Source organism: Mustela putorius, unplaced genomic scaffold, assembly GCF_011764305.1.
Source record: "Mustela putorius furo isolate JIRA1106 unplaced genomic scaffold, ASM1176430v1.1 tig00000129_pilon_pilon_pilon, whole genome shotgun sequence".
NCBI classification, from domain to species: domain Eukaryota; kingdom Metazoa; phylum Chordata; class Mammalia; order Carnivora; family Mustelidae; genus Mustela; species Mustela putorius.
Window position 1 is genome coordinate 34,202,979 of NW_025421290.1, and position 21,612 is coordinate 34,224,590.

General features: G+C 37.9%; 1 protein-coding gene across 29 annotated transcripts in view; it reads right to left on the minus strand.

Moving 5' to 3' along the window:
* NRXN3 (neurexin 3) overlaps positions 1-21,612 on the minus strand; it is a 1,565,929-nt gene that overhangs the window by 145,131 nt on the left and 1,399,186 nt on the right. For 16 of the 29 annotated variants that reach the window (XM_045074602.1, XM_045074588.1, XM_004739150.3 and 13 more), the window contains 2 exons: positions 11,667-11,756; positions 6,075-6,382 (listed from right to left, as the gene is read on the minus strand). In XM_045074602.1, the coding sequence (XP_044930537.1) occupies positions 6,075-6,382; positions 11,667-11,756 (398 nt within the window). The remainder of the gene's footprint in view (positions 1-6,074; positions 6,383-11,666; positions 11,757-21,612) is intronic. The other 13 variants (XM_045074603.1, XM_045074593.1, XM_045074604.1 and 10 more) reach the window with 1 other exon arrangement.

Here is a 21,612-nt window from a genome sequence, read left to right on the forward strand (position 1 = left end):
AAATTAACCCTTGTTTGCTCGTAAAATAATGGCTAGTTTTATTTTTAAGGTTCGTATTTATCCAGTCACACAGGAAGTCAAAGCTTTTTGAGGATCTGTGAATTCTAGGACAGCCTCTTGGTTTGAAATGGTTTCCTAGTGGCTGGGATTCAGTGAAAACTTAAGGGTAGGTCATGACCCAGGTTCTTTTTATGCACAGTTGTATTTATTACTCACAATCATGGAAAAGTAATTCATTTTGCAAAGAAAGAAACCAAGGCTTAGAGAAGCTAATTGACCTCCCCAGAGATACACAGCTAAGTAACTGGAAAAACCCAGAGTCCAGCCTAGGAATTCTAAGTTGAGAGGGTACCCTCTTCCCTCCCACACACCAGAACTCTACGTGGATTATGCTGTACGATGGATCACTTTTTAATCACAAGTGTTTTTCTTTGTTTTGCAATAATCAATCTCAAGTCTGAAGTGTTTTTCACTAGCCCAGTCTAAAACTGAAAGCAGACCAGAAGGAGGAATTTCCAGATAGGTATAGTTACAAAGCCTGGAAAAGTGGCTTGCTTCTGGAATTTTTGGAAGTCATTCACCTTCAACTGCCAAATTTATGAATCTGAGGTAAGACTGAACTCTCACGAAACTCTCAATCTTTCATTTCTACTGTTTATCAGGATAATTCCAATCTAGCCGAGCATTATGATTTTCTGGTAACAGCAGCTCTAGCCAATGTCAAGGTGACTTCACCAATGCCCAGCACAGAAAGTGGGTCACGATCAGTATCCTGCTAATAGCATATAAAGGATTTCAAATGGCGATTTGCTCAGAACACACTGAGTTCTTTCTTTACTGATAATCACTCAGTCTGGAGGCTTAAGGTAAGAGAGTACACATTATTTTAGGAACTCTTTTCCTCTTGGCCTTTTCCTACCTCACAGGAACATTTTGGTCTTGGTGACTGCAAATCACCAAAGACATTTACTTCCCACTTTTGCTTTCTCTCCTGAATGGGGATCAAGGAATTTGAACATCGACTGAATTGAGCTTTTCCATCACGATAGTAATCCCGATACTGAGGTCAGTTGTAATAGAAGTGCCTGCTTAATTGCTGGGCAATCCCTGGGAGTAAGATGAACAGGGGATCCAATGCAGTTCTCCTCTCTGAGTCTTCTCCCAACTGGGAGAGTCTGGGGCCAAGCCTTTCAGAATCTGGCTCTCTTGCTTCTCACAGATCTCCCCTATGTATTCTTTGTTCTAGTTGGACTTGGCCATCTCTCTAGGAAATTACCGTCCCTGACTTTGACAGTATCACTTCTGACATTTAGCCAACCTGAGATTTATTTCTCTTCCCCATGTATCCAATTATACTCAGTTTATAAGGCCCAGATCCATTCCCATCTCATTCATGAGATCCATCCAAAACCATCCCATACAACTCCCTCATTCGCCGCCCCCCCAACACCATTTGTAGGTCACTACCTCTTATTGATTGCTCATGTCAAGCTCCATGATGCAAGGATCCTGAATTCTTTTTCTTTCCAAACTTAAAAGCATGTGGATAGATAAATTTCATAACAGGACATATTCTCTGAGGCCCACAGAACTCCATATTGGTTTAAAAATGGAAGAAAAAATTAAAGATGGGAAGTGAGCTATCAGAGAAATCCATTCCTGAGAACTTAGAAACTTTTCATTTGCCATAACTGATTCCAGCTTCCAAATTCAATCCTGACCCTCCTTCAAATTTCTATCCCCCCAAAACCTCCCAGCCCCTGCTCTGTACTACAGATACTACTGTCAGTAGAAGCACCCCATTTTCTCGGGTAAATCCTTGCTTGAGAGGATACTGACTCACATACCAAATGTTGGGGATAAAATAAAATAATAAGATTAAAACATATTTAATCCTACTCCTCAAGATGCACCTGTTTTAAGCATTTTACATGTATTAACTCAGTTAACCTTATAGCAATCCCATGATATAAGCAGTACCCTAGTAGTACCCTTCCCTCCAATTTTACAAATTGGTAGACTTAGGTTAGTTACAAATTCTTGCTATCCTCCCATGAAGAAGTGAGGTTTGTGTTTCCTTTCTCTAAAACTTCAAAACCTGGAAAAACTTTCTCTAGGAGTTCTGAACCTCCATGAACTAGGAGCTACAGAGATAGGTACATGGATCCAGCTGAATCCAGTGTTTCTAGTTAACTCACCAAGACACAAGGTGTGTGAATAATCCAGACTTTCTGGACCACAGCAGCCACTGAGTGACCTCAGTCAAATCCCTGTGGGGCAGAAGAATTGCCTTGCTGAGCCCTGCCCAAATTTCTGAGCCACAGAATTGTGAGATCCAATGACACAGTTGTAATTTTAAGCCACTAAGTAATGGGGAATTTTTTTTTCATAACAATTGTTAGCTGGAACATATATGACTTCCTCAGAGTCTCTCAGCTAGCATGAAGAAGATCTAGGTTTTAACGCCAAGCAGCCCAACTCCAAGTATATGCATTCAATCACTGCTCTAGTCTTACCACTGAAGAAAAATTAAAATTGTCCAAAGTGTCCCTCATTCTGGAGGGAAAACCATCTGTACGCCATGCCACTTCTGGTTGTTAGATGATGATAAGGTATGCTATAAAGCTTATTTTGTTTTCAAATCTATTCAATAAATATTTATTGAGTACCTACCTTTACTTGAATACTACCACTCACCCACCTGCTTTCTCAATGTACTCACCTGTTTTCTCAATTTTTTTTTTTTTTAATATTCAGGGGAGGACCTAGACACACTCTTCTTCTTTTTTTTAAGAATTATTTATTTTAGAGGGAGAGTGTGCATAAGCAGGGAGGGGGAGGGGCATAGGGAAAGGAGAAAGGGGAAGCAGACTCCCCACTAAGAGGGGAGCAAGACACAGGGCTCCATTGCAGGACCCTGAGATTATGACATGAGCTAAACCCAAGAGTCAGATGCTTAAATGACTGAGCCACCCAGGTGCCCTTGGACACACACTTCTTAATATAGGGTAAACACCTGATGCTTGGGTACCATGGCTGTGAGTAATTTAACACAGTCCATGTGATCCACAAGAAGTACTGTAACAAACTGGAGTCTCAGAAAGATCAAAGTAGTGATTACTTACAGGAGGCTGGAGCATTGGAGAGCCATGTCAACTCAAAAACTATTAGTTTATGTTCACACACAGGTCAGAGGAGAACTGAAAACACTTTGCAGTTTTCCTTTGATCCGAAATCAACACAAACCAAAGTCAATCAGAAACGAACTACCAGATGTTTCCTTTTGTGCTTCAAGAAGAAACCAGTGGATTGTTGTATAACCAGATGGTTTTACACCAAGGTTTTTATGCCTATTTTATTTCTCCTGGAAGAGTCTACTAGGACAACCTGGTCTATCAAGCCTATCAAAGCAAAGGAATCACCTTTCAAAGCAAAGAGTGTCACTTGGAAAATGCTGTCAGATTTCACACATGATTGGCTGGGTAAATGTGAAATCCAGCCTTTCCCACTTCTTTTTTACAATTTTTTATGAGTCCACTTCACCTGAGAATGGTAGCTGGATTACAGAGGACAAATGAGAACTTCTGAGACTGACTTCCTCACCCAGTCATCAGAGCCTGAGAATTTTCCTAAATCTTGGGTCCCCAGTCCTAATATAGGCTTGATACAATCTGTACTTGAGATCAGAAAAGGGATGGAGACAAGGCAGGCTGCTGAGATTTTATGGAGCTCAGGGCAAAGTTCTATCTATCTATCTATCTATCTATCTATACATACTTTCAAGTTTTTGATTTTGTGGAGCCCAGGGCAAAGATTGATTGATTGATTCATTGATTGATTTATACTTTTAAGTTTTTATTTAGGCCCTAGTTAGTTAACATGCAGTGTAATATTAGTTTCAGGAGTAGAATTTAGTGATTCTTCACTTCTATATAATACCAGTGCTCATCAGAATATGTGCCAGGGCAAAGTTCTTATGGCTAGTTGGCAAGGACAAAAAAGTCCAAAATCCTTGGCATAAAGTAATTTCCTCTAGCTAATCTTTACAAAGAATATGGATCTTTTTGACCCCTCATCCCAATTTTGCTAGACTGTTGTCTTTTCTCTAAGAGTTTGCATTTACACATCCTTAAGAACAAGTATGGCACAGATTTATAACTTCTCTTTATAGCCATGGTAGAAGCAACACGAAAGATATGTAGATGAAATCCAGTTATCACTGGACTCAGGGAAAGAAACTCTAACAGGAGGCTGTTAGAGAGGGCATGCTCCAGCTGTCCACATCTTCCAAAATGACAACAGATTCTACGATGTCTGGAGTCATAATCCCTTGCAAGACTTTTGTGCCTTGTACCTTGCTCTCCTGTGGAAGTTCTGGCTTTCTTAGTTCTTAGAAAGACTCATCCAGGGTTGGGTAAGCCTATTTGCATATTTGCTACAGGAGGAAAAGCCAAAAACCGGTGATTGTCATGGCTTAGTCCCTGAATCCCTATGTAACATTAAATCCTCCTGAGGTCAGTAGAAATTTGGCCTCGAAAAAGACTACAGGACCAGCCACTCCTATGAAGAAAAAGCCATTTGTTCCTCTGCTTCCCATAGAGTTAGCAGAACATATTGCGACAGAAACAGAACACGTCTGCCAGGACCTGGGCAGACAGAACCATCCTTTCACCGACCATAAACAGATCCGCTCTTGAGCGATAGAGAGTCATAATAGAAATATATATTGCCTTTTATCTTCTTTTCAGTGAGTAGAGTGAAGTGTCAGGAGTTATTGCTTTAATATCAGTAGAGAAGAGGCTATTTCTTTTTTGAGCATGTACGTAGGTATACACGTAACAGCGCATACAACTATATGACTGTTATGCTAACCCGGTTCTTAGTAGCCTTTCTAAAACACACAAAATTGGCCTGATAACATCATCAGTGCATACAGCCTCAAATTGTTCCCGTGGAATCACGTAAGGAGCGGTCAGGGCAACTTCTGCTCAAAGTAAAGGGAAAAGGAAGACAACATTTTTGCCTCTACTTAGCTCCCATAAACTTAATGCAGAAGAATGAGAACACATAGGGGTCTTAATTGATTATTGACTTTACGTTTACAATGCCCACTGAAATCAATGGGAGGGTGATGTCAAAGACTCAACTGAGTCCCTGGATAGGGACTTAGTTTTCTTAAAACTAAGAAACAGAAGGGACAAGTACTGATCTACAGAATCTTCTATAAACACTAACTAGGCTCGGGGTAATTTCCCCACAAGCAATTGGAATGCCTTATTTTATGCCACAGCATTTAAGGCTAATAACTCGATTAACCTCCCATCCCCTACTAACCAGATTTATGAAATGCCAAGGGAGTCAGCAAAGCATTAAGTCTTAGCTTGGGTATAATTACTTTTAAGTGAAAAAACCAAACCATTACCACAAAACTAAGGACTTGCTACATAGCTAAACTCAGACCTTCATAATTTCTAATGCAATATAGGACCTCAGTCAAATATAAAAGAAATGAAATAGACAAAAATAACAAGTGATTGATCAACAATAATAAAACAAGACTGCATTTTATAAGCATTAGTTGAACCTCTAGATTCAATTGCGCCTTTTTTAATGCTGCCCATTGGCCTCAAAACGGAACAATTCACATTTCAGCAAAGTCACTGCGAGGTTGTGAATAGAGCTGAACTACAATATAGTCTCTCCTATGATAACAAATTTTCCTTTGCCCCCTTTCCCTTTTTACTATTGAAAAAAAAAAAAAAGTAATGAAATGAAAAGGAGGAGTATTTCATACTGAAAGTGTTAGCCATTGCTCATTTTGAATAACAGCTTTACTGTTTCAGCCATAAATATGATAGGAATAATAACCCATGAGTGCACGCAAAACTTTTATAACTTCTTGAGTGGTGAATTTGTCTTTCTCTACTCTAAGATCTTATTGCTATGAGCATCAGTAGGCATCCTTCCTACAAACATAGTAATTCAGACTCTTGAGCAACATAGCAACACTGACCTTATAGTAATGTCTCAAAGACAAAAAAGCAGAATCAATTAGGAATTGGCGAAAGGCTTACCTGAATGCTTGCTGTAGAGCGATTTTTGCGGGTTGTGGTAGTAGCCATTGTAGTGGTGGTTTCCATGACAGTGGTAGACATTTCTGGTGGCATGGAGGTTGTCTGTGTTGTTCCCAAGATTGACGGGACTTCTCCCACCAGCCGGACACTTCCATTGATTTTAATATTGGGGTTGTTCTCAGCTGCCATGTTCAGTACTTTCAAACCATCATAATAGAGCCCAGAGAGCTGGCCTTGGAAGAGACGTCCTTTGTCTTTTCCACCGATGGCTATTTGCGCCTGGGTGTTGAAGATGGTTAACTGCCGGCCTAGTGGGTTGGGTGGAGGAAACATTATTATTCCCATATGTTATCTTTCTTTGCCTTACCTGGTCTGAATGGACCAGGCATCAAAACAGGCTTCCTTGAGCAAATGAAGGGGAGAAAACTGGATAACAAAAATTCAATAGACATTAGCAAGTAACATTCCACTATGTTTTATCTCTTCCACTGTCTAGCTTAATATCCTAGATAAGCTGAATAATTGAGTCTCTATTTCATTATTTTGAGGAAAGAGAAATCTTGGTCCAATGATCTGCAGGTACTTCAGTCTTCTTGGATATGCAGTTGTGGATGACAGAAGGAACCCCTAAATCAGGTAATGACCGCAATAAAGCCTAAATACCTACTGTACTAATTTTCAGCCTACAAAGGCACATAATGGCCATTAAATAGAATTTTATATGGCAAACAAATACTTGGTAAGGTAACTCAGAGTATTAAACTTTAAAAATAGGTCTGATAATTAACTTAAATTAAATGAAATTCCAATTAAAAGACCTGGATTCATCACATCTGTGTAGAAATGAAGTTTACCCACCAAATACCTCCTTTCCTAGAAATCTTTGTAATGCATAAATTCTATCTATACTTGTTTAATAAACATCGTGACAGATAATTTCCTACCTCTTTTAGTGTGGGGGAGGGATGAGATGATGGCCATACAACTATATCTCTCCCTAAAACATGGGAAATAAACAAGCACTAGTAATCTTTCTGGGGTGGCGGAAAGAAAAAAACAATGTCATTCCAAATCAGGGAATTTAAAAAAAGGAGATGGGTTTTCATGAAAAAGCAACACATAAAATTCCTTAAAACAATAGGCATGTTAATGTGTTGAAAACTATCAGTAGTTAACTTATTTGGAGTCCCCATTTGGGGAACCATTTGTGTGTCTGTGAATAGAAAACTATCAGAATGAAATCATGACAGAACAGAGTTTAGAATAGTGCAACTCAATTTATCTTCCTCCCAACTACCCCTACTTAAAAAAGCTTCTCTTAAGTGCTAGATCTTTCCCAGAAAAACCCGAACAGCTTTCTAAGGCTAAGACATTCTATGCTATTATTTCTTCAGATTATTTCCTTCTGGTTTTCCATATGGAGATGGGGGAGAAACTTATTAATGGAATTAAATATATCCTTTTTGAATTTTTCTTCACTTAAGTCAGTAATCAAACAATATGCCACACATTTTTAATTTAATCACTTGAATTATTTTAGCAATAAATGGCTGCCATGTTTTGTTACTCCAGCCTGCTTATTAAAAGGTAGTCTATTTTTAAAAGGTTAAGGTTTTTTGCCCCCACAATCTCCAATATGAATAGAGGCATACAGTGATGTTTGGGCTCTTAACCTCTACCACCATTACAGGTCTTTAAATCTCTACAATGATTAGCTATCCTTGAGTTTCCAGTGTATAATGTGGAATGCCTTCTGAATGTACATTAATAGGTGAAATGGAAGAATCAGAGAAGGGAAATGTATCTGCTCAGAAAGAATTCTTTATACAAGAGTCAGTTCTGCTTATGGGGTAAGTCTTAAGGGCATATTAGTCAAGAATGATGTATGAATAATACGTTTTTGGAAGCTTCAAACACTGTAGTATGGAGAACCGGCCAAAGAGAGTTTTGTTATAATGAAAATGATCTGCACTCTATAAAAATATTTGGAGCATGGAAATGGAATCTGTTGGATTTGATAACAGAATTGTCCAGCTCCTAAGGGAACAATCAAAATAGATCTAATAGATTTCCATTATTTTCTCAACAATTCCTTCACTGCCCTGAACATATGCATCATCGCCAGTCCGTTGGCCTCTCATTTCTCACATAAGATGCAGCAAAATGTTCAATGCACAATAACACTGGATAATGGCCTGGAGCTCAACACTCTTTACTTCTATTTCTTTGACAACCATTTTTTTTTTTTTCCTAGGGGGACTAAGTTTACTGCAAAAGAAATGTCATGATAGAAGGAGAGAATAATACACCCTCAACCTTGCACAGACTTCTGCAGGCCACTTAAATAAAGAAGGAGCTTCCTAGAAGGGTATCTCTAGGACTCAGTCCAGCAGCTTATACCTAATAGCCCCAATGTCAAGCTATCCCTTCTGTTCACATAACTGTTGGCCAACCATAATATTTATTCATCTCCTTTATGGTATATGCTCTAGCACTGATGATCAGTGAATGGGGATAGCTAGTTGTAGGTAAGATATTTTATATTTCTCATATTTCTGAAAGTACTTCACATCTGTAATGGTCTTCATCTTATTTTCCTAGTGATATTATTCTGCCAGTTATTACAAATAAAAAAGTGGATCAGGGAGAATTGAAATGCTAAGTTTGAATTACACTGGCTAGAAATGATGGATCTCCTTCATTCCAGGTGCCACAGTGCACTGCATAAAATGGTCTTTGCTTGTTCAAGACTACCCCAAGCATGGAGAAGGGCAAGACATGTTTCCTGGGCTGCAGGACAAAGCCACTGCTCCACGCCTGATTATTGCTGCATTCCAAGAGAGATCTAATGATTTCTTGAGAACAAGAAACTGGTGGGGTGAAACAGGGAAGGAAGTTGTCTATGCTTCAATTTTCCATGATGCTATAGGAAGTGTATGGCGATTTGTTTGCTTCTCTGTTTCAAGGTCTATTTGTGGCTAGATCTATTTTTCTTCTATTTCAGGAATCTTTCCTAGCCCTCTGTACCTTGGATTAGGTAGCTTAAGAGTAAAGCTGGCAGCCACTAAAGTAATAGTGGGAAACTCTATTTCTATTTTTTTTTTTTCTGTTTCTAGTGGGAAACTGAGAAACTTTCTCAGTCTCTGCCAGCTCTTCCTCTGATCAATTTAGCTCTATCAGAGAAGCAGGAGTAAATGAATAACTGAGAACTGGTCATCACTACCCTTTCCCTCTGAAGGGTTATAATAAGGGACAGACTGGAGTAAGTTTTATCATTTGCCCAAGATTTCTCAAAATCAATGTCAGACCTCATTATTGTCATGCATTATGATCAATCTTTTTTTATAATAAGCAACTATGATATCTATATCAATATCCCAATCTAAGAATCGTTCTATCATCCATAATGCTTGATTTGGTTATACTAGGAGAGGGTCTGTAGCAGGCTACTTTCTGTTTCGTTTTGGGTGCCCACCTTCTTGGAAGTCATTACTTTTACTTCATTTGGATATCAGGTTCAGACACTGCTTAAATTAAATCTTTGCACGTCTCCAGTCAGTGTTGCACAAAGACTAATTAATTAAACCTCAGAACACCCTTGGGGAATAGGCAGTATTATTTCTCCTCTCCTCCGATGGGAAATCTGAGATATAAAGAGGTTAAGTGGATTGTCTAAGGTCAGAAAGCATCAGTCAATAGTAGACAGAGCCAGAAAACAGACTCAGAATGCTGTGACCCAGATCTCTTCTCCAACGACAAAAATAACTCCAAGGAGGCATTCCAAGTGCTTCCTGATATGTCTGCCTATTCATCCTTCCATCTTTACCCTTTTTTAACTTGTCTTTACAAGGTCTTTTGGTATCTATTTTCTACTCCTTTTGAGGGGAAGGTTTGCTAGACAGAGGAAGGGGTAAAGCAATAGAATGAATAGATGTTACTCACCAAAGTATTTCTTTTTTTAAGTAACTTAAGTTACAGTAATGCAGAAGAGAGAACCTCCAAGTTTGGAAATAACAATTTTCAATATTATACGCATACATAAATACATACATATCTTGTTAAGAAACTAGCAAGCCACCCTCCATACCCCCCGACCCACCCCTCCCCCTCGATTTGTTGTCTACTTGAAAGCGTCCTTCTATATGGAAGCCAATTGATAACAGTGCTATCAGAAGGAAAACTAAAAGCCTACTCATAACTTTATAATGGTTGATACAAATGAAAACGCCTGGCATGCTCTTAAACTTAGACTTCAAAAAGGCGATGGAGTAAAAGAAAATATTATTAACATAAAATTGAAAGAAAAAAAATTCTCTCAGACACATGAGAGTCAGACATGCATCTAGTTTTCTTCTCCTTTTTAAAAAGTGAGGCAATCATAGTCTTTAGTGTTAAAGGGACTTTATGAGCTGGTGATTACTGAACAAAATTATTTGCTTTTTAGAGTTATTCTTAATTTATTTTTAATTAGACCACATACGTTAAAAACAGGGCAAACAGTTAAGACTCAGTGAGGATTTTCCGTGTTTAAGGGTCTAAATGTTGTTACCCAACTTAAAACTGTAATTAAGTTTGCTTAAGTTGCATATTAATATATTCAATTAGTTTTTATGTATAACTCAGTCAAATCTCTACGAATTTTAGGAACTCGCTGAATGTCTTGAGACAAGAGTAGCTTGTACTGGCTCAGGAAAGAAGGGAATAAAGAGCTTCCAGAAACAGAGAATTTTCTCCATTGAAAGACCCTAGCGAACTGAAGCCACACAGAAAATTCTAACATCGGGTATAACCGCTGCCCTCTTTTATTAACAAAGTGGTTGTTTTCTTCAGCAAATCAGAACTGCTGTTTTGCCTTTCATGAGCCTTTCTTTTCCAACTCATTGTCTTAGCCACTTGCACTTTTGTTGCATAAATATCAAACACATAAGGGTATTACACAACCAAATGTAAAATAGCTTTGCTTTTTTTTTTTTTTTAGTTTCAGCCAGCAACTAGGACACAATTAACCTCTTATGAAACACTTTTGCCTCTGAAGTTTGAATCTAAAGGCAAAATTCATCTTTCTCATTCTTTCTTCATTTTAAAGCAAATGTTGGAAAACACTGCTCCCCTTATAACATTTGTCTTAAGCAGTTTAAGTTACAAGAGTTGATCTGATGATTCTTTTTGTTATCCACGCTAGAGAGGTAAAGCCAAAACAGCCTCAAGATGGAAGTTTAAAGAGTCCTTTTGAAATTTCTTTAGAAAGCTTTGGTATAAGAGGTAATTTAAAACAAATTAACAAATAATGTCATGCAGTGGTTAAATTGCCATAATACATTTCTTTTTTAGAGGTTCCTAGAATTTCTTGTTTGTGGTTGTCATGCTGATAGCAAGCTAGATGTTAGTCCCTTTAACTGTATTTTAATGGCAATGTATTATAGCATGATTTATCAACATATGGCAGGTGGAAGCTGACACAAATTATAATGAAAATTAAAACAGTCATTTATGCAGCAGGCGATTATCATTTAAGGAACATTTATTTGCAGGCTTTAAAAATGAGGGTTTAGAATCAAATGATTTTAAAATGAAAGTTTTAACGACGGTTACCTTTTTCCTGCAGCCACTCCTCTACGGGCCGGTTATATTTGAAGGGGATTTTCTGTTTTACCATTTGGAAGCGTTCATTATCAGTGTTGCCTTTAAAGTTTAAAAAACAGCTTAAAAAACAATCTGAAAAGTCAATATGTCATTAAAAAACATCCTAGGTTTTTGGTTTATGAAGTTTTTAGAGATAGATGTCAATTTATCTTTAGTAGAGATGGAGTTGAAGTCACTCTGCCCTTGGTTGACAGGCTTGAGGTCAGGTGAGTCCTAGCTATGCTGTGTTCCACCACGTTTTGGAAATGTGGCATGGGATGGGAAACAGTAAGAGCTTTTTGGCCATTTATAAAAACGGGTTTACCTTCACTCTTCTCCCACCACGTCTGACTCCAACCACACCTTCACTGGGTCAATGGAGGCACAAGGATTTTCTTGGTCTGCGAGTCATTTACCTGCCAGACCAGCTTCATCTATGATAGGGGCTCCCGGGGGTGGTCTTAGTCCCACATGATCTTCTTTCATGGTGATGTACCATATCAGAAGCATGGGGTTATCTACTTCATTATTCTTCTCTCAAGTGTTTTCAACTGCTCTACCTTCTGGTGGAGGGAAAAAGACAATTTAAGCTTTGAATGGCCAAGGGAGACTTCTTACTCCATAAAGGAGACTCTGGCATCCTACCAGCTATGTTAAATAGATGGGGTTTTTTGGATGGTTCTTTACATTTCTATTCCTCTGCCCAGACTTCTTCTACACTTAAAAAAAAAAGAAAACCCAAAGTAAATATTTGTAAATCAAAGCGGCTATAAATATAGAGATAGAATAGTAGAAAACTTTTAAGCCCCTACTTTTTATTACTACTAATAGATGCAAGCTTTATATGTTTATCTAGTCTCTCTCTCTTACCTTTTTATGAGAAGTCCTTTCTGAACAAGTATCTATTCATAAAGCCTGTTTGGGATAACATCCTCCAAGCATGAAATACCTAATTAGTTTCAAGCCTCAAACATAATGCTTTTAACTGCTACTATGCCCCCTTATTCCTTTTGTAACTGTTGTTACCACCCCTGGATGGTTTGTCTAATTAGGATAGATTTGGAGGTGTTATTGTGGAGATATACCCCTAATGAATATGCTTCAAATCACAAAATAATGAAGCTATGCTTTGGGAACTGTTCTCTCTCATCAACCAACCTCACAGCAATCAAGCAAAAACTAGCAAATTCTAATTCATGACTTTTCACTCATAGCCATATATTGGAACTTAGGGAATCCCATTTCAAATTGCCAACATTAAAAATGAAACCATGTTGCTACAAAAGTTGGGTATTCATCCTTTCTGATGGAGGCGTAATCCTCATTTGTGGAGCATAAGAAATAACATGGAGGACATGGGGAGATGGAGAGGAGAAGGGAGTTGGGGGAAATTGGAAGGGGAGGTGAACCATGAGAGACTATGGACTCTGAAAAACAACCTGAGGGTTTTGAAGGGGCCGGGGGTGGGAGGTTGAAGGAGCCAGGTGGTGGGTATTAAGGAGGGCACGGATTGCATGGAGCACTGGGTGTGGTGCAAAAACAATGAATACTGTTATGCTGAAAAGATATAATAAACAATAAAATTTAAAAAAAAAAGAAACTAAAATCTCAAAACAGGTATCTTGGAAATCATTTACAAAGAAGTCTTAAAGCCAGAAAGAATGTGAAGAGCCACATGAGTCAAAGGTGACCATGACATTTCCATCTTAGGGCCACCTTCCTACAGGAGTTATTCTTGACAAAGAAGATTCCACATGTGGCTAAACTGGTACCTGCTTTCCATGAGGTGCAACATGGGAAACGGGTGGCCATGCTGGGAGATGTTTCCAAGATTCCCCATTCATTTCTGCTATGAACAAATGATTTTAAGAATCTGACTCATTCTTATTCTGAAGGAATAAAAAAAAAAAAAAAACCTAAAAATAAAAACAGCAACAACAAAAACAAAGCTCATGAAAGACACAACGATGGATCTGTTTCCAGCCTAATCATGGGATCTTATGTGGCTGAGATAAAATATATTAACATATCGAAGGATAAACGACAATAAATGGAGTATATTACTTCTCATAGGAAAAAAGGGGGAGGAGAAGGTATAGGTAAGGAGAAAAAAACAAGGCAATCTCTTGGTGTTTCAAGAAGCTCATGGTGAAAGAAGTTAATTTTATCTGTTAATATATTTGCCAATTAGAGATTATTATAATGATCCTCCTGGGTAGATCTGGGGATTCAGAACTTGATTAATCCAAAATAAAGTTGGGTAAATTCTCACATGTCTTCACAGAAAAGGAGCATGCACTTTTCTGAAAAGAACCTATATCCTGTACTCTTAATCCTACCCAAAAGAAGACAGATAACACAAGGGATATCATCCATCTTCATAAGCTTTGACCCCTCTGAATTTTTAGTTACAACAAAGTATTATGCTGAAAAATGGCAAATGGGTTGTGCCAGATTCACCTTAAATATATTCTATTACTTTGGGTTTTCTGTAACTGTTGTCGGCTGCAATATTAAACATAGTGATAACCTTCACTTCACTCACTGTGGAATGGATTAGTGAAGTCAGTAGCAGACATAAAACTAAATATGCTTAGAAACGTGCAGGCAAAATCAGAAGTATCCAAAATGCTCAACTCTCGGAGTTCTAGGTACACTAAATTGACTAAATAAGAAGATGCAATGATTTACTTCCTTGGGATACTTAGGGGCTCTCTGTCCTCCTAAACATCCCCTCCCCATACACTCTCTTCCAAACCTAATGCTCCACAGAAAATCATTTTGAGGCATGGTACAGGCTAGAAAAAGAGGAAAGTATGTTGGGTAAGCAGTAAGTGATATGTTGGAAGGACAGCATAGCCATAGTTCCACCTTAGACCCATTGGAAAGGGAAAGAGAGAGAGAGTCATTCTTCTCCATCTCAGCTTTAGAGACATTTAGAAAAAAATTTTAAGTCTTCCACACCAGATTGATAGTGTCTGGCACTAAAGATAGTGATCTTGCATACTGTTAAAAGTTGTGAAAGATGGAAGGTCCTTTGGAAAACCACATTGGTTTAAATCGCCACATTAACATTGTTCTTAGTCTCTTTTCATGTTCTTGTTGGTTTTTATTTTAATTTATCTCAAACATTAGTAAGACCTGTTTTAGAAACATGTGCATGAGAATGAGTTCATTTGCCCCAAGCCCCATTTTGTTAGACTGACTGACGAGTAAACAGCCTTCTAAACATAAGAATTCATACACAGGGACTACCCTGAAATCTGAGCAAACCTTGCCAAATTCATATACATTCGTATTAAATCCTTAATGACATCCAGTTGTACATTTCATATAGCAACCAGTATGAGAACTTGAACAAAGAGTGAAATCAATTCTTCAACAGAAAGTGATGACATCCTCAAGAGAGAATGGCCTTATGGATAGTAATGTCATAATGTCACTAGAAAGAGGCATATGTACGTGACTAATGAGACCAAAATGTAATGACTGCGCTTCTCAGACATACTGAGAAATCTATAAATTGCACCATGAGATCTTCAAATAGATGTTTCCTAAATAACTTATATGGATCCGACACTCACCTATATAGACTGAATTTTGGGGAAAAACAAACAAACAAACAAAAAAACCCCCCAAAAATGAACTAGTTATCTTATTCTATTTAAAAGTGTGTGTATGTGTGCGCGCGCGCGCGCGTGTGCGCATTTTTTTAAATCAGAAATTGAGTTTTTTCATGCCACCAGCCTCCCATATTCATTTGTATTTGTATCAGTGTTTCTATTACCAAGTATTTCGACTCTCGGAGACACTTGTAACTTGCACTGTTAAATTATAATATTGTGAAGAGTAGAATACTCTGAGGTGAAATTATTAAGGCCCAACTGGTTCACACAGAGCTCCGACCTCTATTCAGAAATACCTCATGTTTTCTACATTTGAGCAAATCCACTTAGAATTAAAAAAAAGGAAAACAGAGTAAGGGAAACAAAGAAAAGCAAGTTGACTCTCCAACAGTCTCCCAATTCATCAGTCTCTCTTTGGGGTCCCAAAGGAGTAAAGTTGCAATTCATCCAAAGGAATTAATATATTTTTTTGGAATTAATATTTTTTAAATTGAAAAATGGACTGATATAAAGAACTTCTGTATAGCACAGAAAATGACTTTTATGAGACCTTCATTATCATTATCTATTGGCCCAAGCACAGATCCTATTCCTTAGCTACCATACTTATTTTCCTTAAGCCATAATCAATACAGCACAGGAGTTAAGACCATGGGCTTTGGAGACAAATTTGGCTTTGAGTTCTAACATTAGCATTTAGCAGCTGTGTGATCTTATGCAAGCGACCTGGCCTCAGTTTCCCCATTTCCCAATCCACTGTAGGACCTGTATAGGAAAATAGGAGGTAGAATATATACAAAACCTGGGATATGAAAAACATTCATGTTTTAAAAACTATTATTAACGTGGGTCAGTTCTTTCCTAATGATCTAAGGGAAGCACACAGATTCCAGGGTGTACTCCTATGACCCCAGAATTTTATCAGGCCTCCATTCAAAACATGACCATATTCCATCTGGTCCCACAAAGATTATCTTCTAAAGATCAACGAGCCATAGAAAATGAAACATCTTAAATATCCCCTAAATCTCCTAGCTGTTGCTTTTTATATTTCTGAGTCTTCTAAAATATACTTAGCTAACCCCATTTCCAAAACAAAGTGGGTTTCTAAAACCACTGAAAGTAAAAGAGCAATTCAGGCATTGACAGATGCGATTTCTTGGTCCCGCCACAGATAATGATGATATACTGCTGCTAAGTTGAGGAAGAGTGTCTTAAAGGTTCTGGCAATTTGCACCAGGCTGGCAGAAAATGCTTTTTTAAAGGTAGCCTATAAATACCATCTGAAATGTTGTCAAGCACATGGACATGCTAATAGGAATACTGTAACAACATTCATCTGAGCAAAATTAATGCCAGAGGTATATTTTACATTTTGTTTTGAGTCCTAGAATAAAAGAAAAAAACCCAACATTTTCTTTATTGCTTTGTTGACACTAAAAAATGAGACCACGGATCTAATGAACAGTCAAAGAATGAATACTATGTATTAGAGCCAGAGGCAAGAGAAAATCGATGTGAGCACACTCAAGCAGGAGGGCATTTCAGAGGTTCTTACAATGTCTCTCTCCCCACAGAACACTTTGTAAGTTTCAAAGCAAATATAAGACACTAAAGAAAAGGAACTAGTGAAACTCTCTAAGCTCAGCTCTGGTCTTGTTCCTGATGTTGACCCAGATGAACTCTCCCAGAGTTAAAAAGGAGGCTGTCGTGCTACCCAAAGGGCATCTAGAATGCTTTTCCACTTGGAAGTGATGGATGGACCTCCACAAAAAAAGCAAGTATCTGTTATTTATAAAGTGCCTTTCAACCAAAGAGTTCAAAATGCAATTAAAAGCATCATCTCATCAATCCTCAAATATACCTTTGAGGTTGAAGGAAAAAGAACTATCTCTATGTTATGAGTCTTGATCCTTTCATGTGCCAAGGTAAAGAAATTAATCTCTTAGAGGAGGAAACTGATCAGCTGGGGGAAGTGAATTAATAGACCCAGAGCACAAGGGCATTATTAAGTAAGCAGGCTTCTTCAGACTTACTTAGGTGGTTCTGTGAGCCAAGAGAACCACCTTTCCCAAGTGATTAGATATCTGCTCCTAGACAGTAGTGTGGGTCGCCCAGGCATACCCTGACTTGCCCAGTGTGTTGGCCCACACTGTCTTATATGCTTACATATGTTCAGAAATGGAAAACATATGTGGAATGGCATATCACTTCCTTCTTATATCAAAGTCATCGTATTGATCCACCGTTTCTAGGCTATGGGGATTAAGCGGTTGAAGCAAAGATGACTCAGACATGAGTGGAAAGAGCATTGGTGGGGCGCCTGGGTGGCTCAGTGGGTTAAGCCTCTGCCTTCGGCTCAGGTCATGATCTCAGGGTCCTGGGATCGAGCCCCACATCGGGCTCTCTGCTCAGCAGGGAGCCTGCTTCTCCCTTCTTTCTCTCTGCCTGCCTCTCTGCTTACTTGTGATCTCTCACTCTCTCTGTCAAATAAATAAATAAATAAATAAAATCTTAAAAAAAAAAAAAGAAATAAAAGAGCATTGGCTGTGGAGTCGGACTCTAGATGAAATCCTATCTTAGACATTTACCATTTCTGTGAACTTGAACAACTGACTAAATCTAGAAGAGTCTCAGAGTTTCTTCACTAGTCTAAAAAAAAAAATGAAGATAATAATATCATTGTTACAAAGTTTTATACAAGTTAAATGCAATAATCCAGGCAAGGACTTAGTTTATGAGTAGTTAGAAGAGGATGCCATGGGGAGGGTTTGTGATTTACTTTAATTCTCAAGATCTTTCCCTAACACATGTTGGAAAAAGGAGAACCATGTTATAAGATATACCCTTGGTGTTTTATATCCAGACATCCAAGGGACCATGTCTCTAATCCTTGACCTTTGTTCCTGGGTGAGGTGACTTTTTGTGCAGATATGCTAGCATTGAGGTTCTCTTTCATGTCCCAGATCTAACTGAAAGTCCCATTTCTGTTGAAATGCAATTATACTCAGGACCATTTGCCCTAAGGCAACAATTAGGACATATATCATGATTCCCCATCCTTCTCCTGCACCTTGAGGCCATTCTCAACCCTCTTCTTAAAGCTCATTGCTCCTGGAATTTCTCTTCATTGCTCCTCATCCATCAAGGATACTTTCAATCCCAGCAATATTAATAAAACAGGGTCCAAGAAGCTGCAATACCTTTGTTTGTTTCCATAATTTAAGGGGAAATTTTCAAGCAATTTCTAACAGAATATGCTTCAGTATGATAGGTCTACGTAGCATCTATTCTCTATTTAAGAGCCACTTTCAAAAATGACATGCTATAAATTAAAATATAAATTGACTATAAAATTCGATTTGCTTCCATAATTATTTCAAAATGTGCACTAAAGCTAGACTAGTCCATTTCAATAGCTGAATTTTGTCTAGTGCTTCTCTGCTTTTCTGGTAAGCATGTTTACAATATCTATGTCTCAGTGTGTCTTTAAGCTTTAATTTCTCCATATATAAAATGAGGATTATAATAATAACTACAACATAGGGTGATCTTGAGAACTAAATGTATATAAAGTGCTTAGTACAGTATGTAGCATGACTGAAGTGCTCAATAGATCACTTATTACTATTGTTGCTATTGTGGTAACAGTGTCTGATTCAAAAGGGTTAAACCCAAGTGAAGGTAAACTTACAAGAATTACTTCACTACACAATTTTTAGTGTTCAAACTTTTTTCAAATTTCCGTTCAACATAAAGCCTTAATGTCCGGTCTTCAACCATTTGACATATGATCCCTTCCAGACTCCCCCAGGTGCCTTTCTTCTTATCACTTATTTCCTCCTTGTTGCAAAAGCCACAGTGTTATTTTAGGGTCACCCTTCCCTGTGATCCACGCATTCCGGTATGTCCAACCTCTGTGTCAGCCTGTGTCTCTTTAATGTTGTTGGTTTCTTTCATTTCTTTCTAGCAATGTTCCTGTCTCCACTCCTTATCCCCTTTTATTCCTCTCATGCAGAGGAAATCAAACTCTGTTTTTAAGGGCAGAATGTTAGAATATTTGGTACAAAGAGATCATGTATGTGTGATGTTTCTATACAGCTCAGGTTATAGGTAGGAAGTTTAGAGGGATAATTTCAATGGGGAACAAAGAAAAACATTTTCATTCTCATGAATGGGAAAGTCACACCAAAAATCAGTATGTCTCATGTCATAATAGCCTGATGTTGTAGTAATCCTTCTGTTTTGATCTTATGGACTCCTGGTATTTATAAGTTATAGGTCTTCTAGACCAACCTTAAACCTTGTGCCTGCAAATGATTAAATTATTCCCAAAGATCTAAAAGACCAAAATCAGTGTATCATGTACCACCCACACTTGACCTGGTTAATATATGAGTTTGCAACAGTTGTCTAAACAACCACATCATGTTACTGTCGCATATTAGGCTTATTTCCAACAAAACCCCAACAGCTTCTAACTGAATTCCTTACCCAAAGTTTGGGTCATCTTGCATTCATGCAACACACTTGGTGAACTTCAAAGCAGAACTTTAATTAAACACTATTAAATGTATTCTTTTTTTGTTTCATAACAGTATTCCAACCTGATAAGAAAATGCTTAACTCTAGGTCTTTTGTCTTTTGAGGAGACACATTTCTTAGCTTTATGTCATCTGCAAATTTGATAAGCATATCTTTGTGCCTTTATTCAAGACCCTGAAAAATGTACAGAATAGGATTATGTGGAGGCTTTATAATGTCTATAAATTCTTTGAAATTCCTTTCTGTAAGAGATGGAGTTTGATTCTCCAACCTTATGTGTGGGCTGAACTTAGTGACTCAATTCTAAACAAGAGGGTACCTTGGAAGTGACAGTGTATGGCTTGAGAGACTAGATGAAAAAAAGCTCTGTGATTTCTCTCTAACTTTCTCTCCCTCTCTCCCTCCTTTTTCCTCTCCCTCTCAATATCCACTCCAGAGAAGCTAGTGTTATATCTTAAGGACACTTAAGTCCTTCAAAAATTACATGTCAAGGACCTGAGGCCACCAGACCCTCCAGGCTTAGGTAAGTCTTGAGATGCCTGCAGTCCAGCTGCTATCTTGATGTCAACTCATCTGATACCTTGAGCCAGATCCACTCAACTAAGCTGCTACCAAATCTTGACCTATAGAAACTGTGACACAGTAAGTATTTGTTGTTTTAAGCAACTAAATTTGGAAGGTAATTTGTTACACAGTAAAAGATACAGAAAAGCTAGAAAGCTTCATCTGAGTGTTTCAGCTCAACTAGAGGCAGATCTCCTTAAGATGCTGCCATAGTCTCTTTATACTAGTTCAGGGAAATGAAGATACACTGTGTCTAAAACATGCATCTCATCGGCCAATTTGTTAATGTCATCTGAAGAGAATTAGCTAGTTCCATAAGACTTGTTTGGATGAGCCCGTATTAGTCCTTAGCCATTATCAGATTCTTTGTTAAATATGGTTAAATACATCACAATTTTTCTGTTAAAAAACACTTGAGAATTTTTATGTTATCATTCTCAAGTTTAAGAGATAAATCCTTTCATACAACAAAATGTTTGGGACAATTTTCCCAAAAAACATAACCACGAAGGTCCTGTTTAAGCAAAATTTTTGTGTTTTTTTGTTTGTTTGTTTTTTTATGTTTTATAATTAAAAAGCAGTTTTTGGGTTTCTGGGAGTAGAGTTCTTTGGAACTCACAGTTTGTATTTTGAGAGAAGAAGTCTACAATTTTAAGGTTGAACAGACTTCAAAGATTATCTAAGAAATGTATTTTCCCTCTTTTAATAGTTCTCGAACTTCCCACTTACAGCATCTTTAGAAATAGGACTCCAAGCTGAGGCAAGCATCAGAGAGTGGAGATTTTAAAGATAACCCTCCCCCAGCAAAGGTATTAATTAAGGAATTGTCTCTGCTCCTATTTGTTTGATTACATGGCATTTCCAAGGCTTTTCAAAAAATGAACCAGTTGGCAGCCACGCATCATTTGGTGCAAGATTCAAAGGTCAGAGATGCACTACTGCAATGTGGTACAAGAATCAAAATTTTCCCAGTGAAGAGATGACCTCAGGGAATGCAGCAGTTGTAGTATATCTCGAATTCATACAATGCCTCGTTAACTCTCCTTGGCAAATTAATTCAAATTGATTTGTTTGTGAGAATTACAGCATGAACTCAAATCTGGCTACAAACAAAGGATAATGATAAACAATGTATGGAGCTCAAAGAATATGTCTAGAGAAAAGTAGAGATCAGCAAGGGG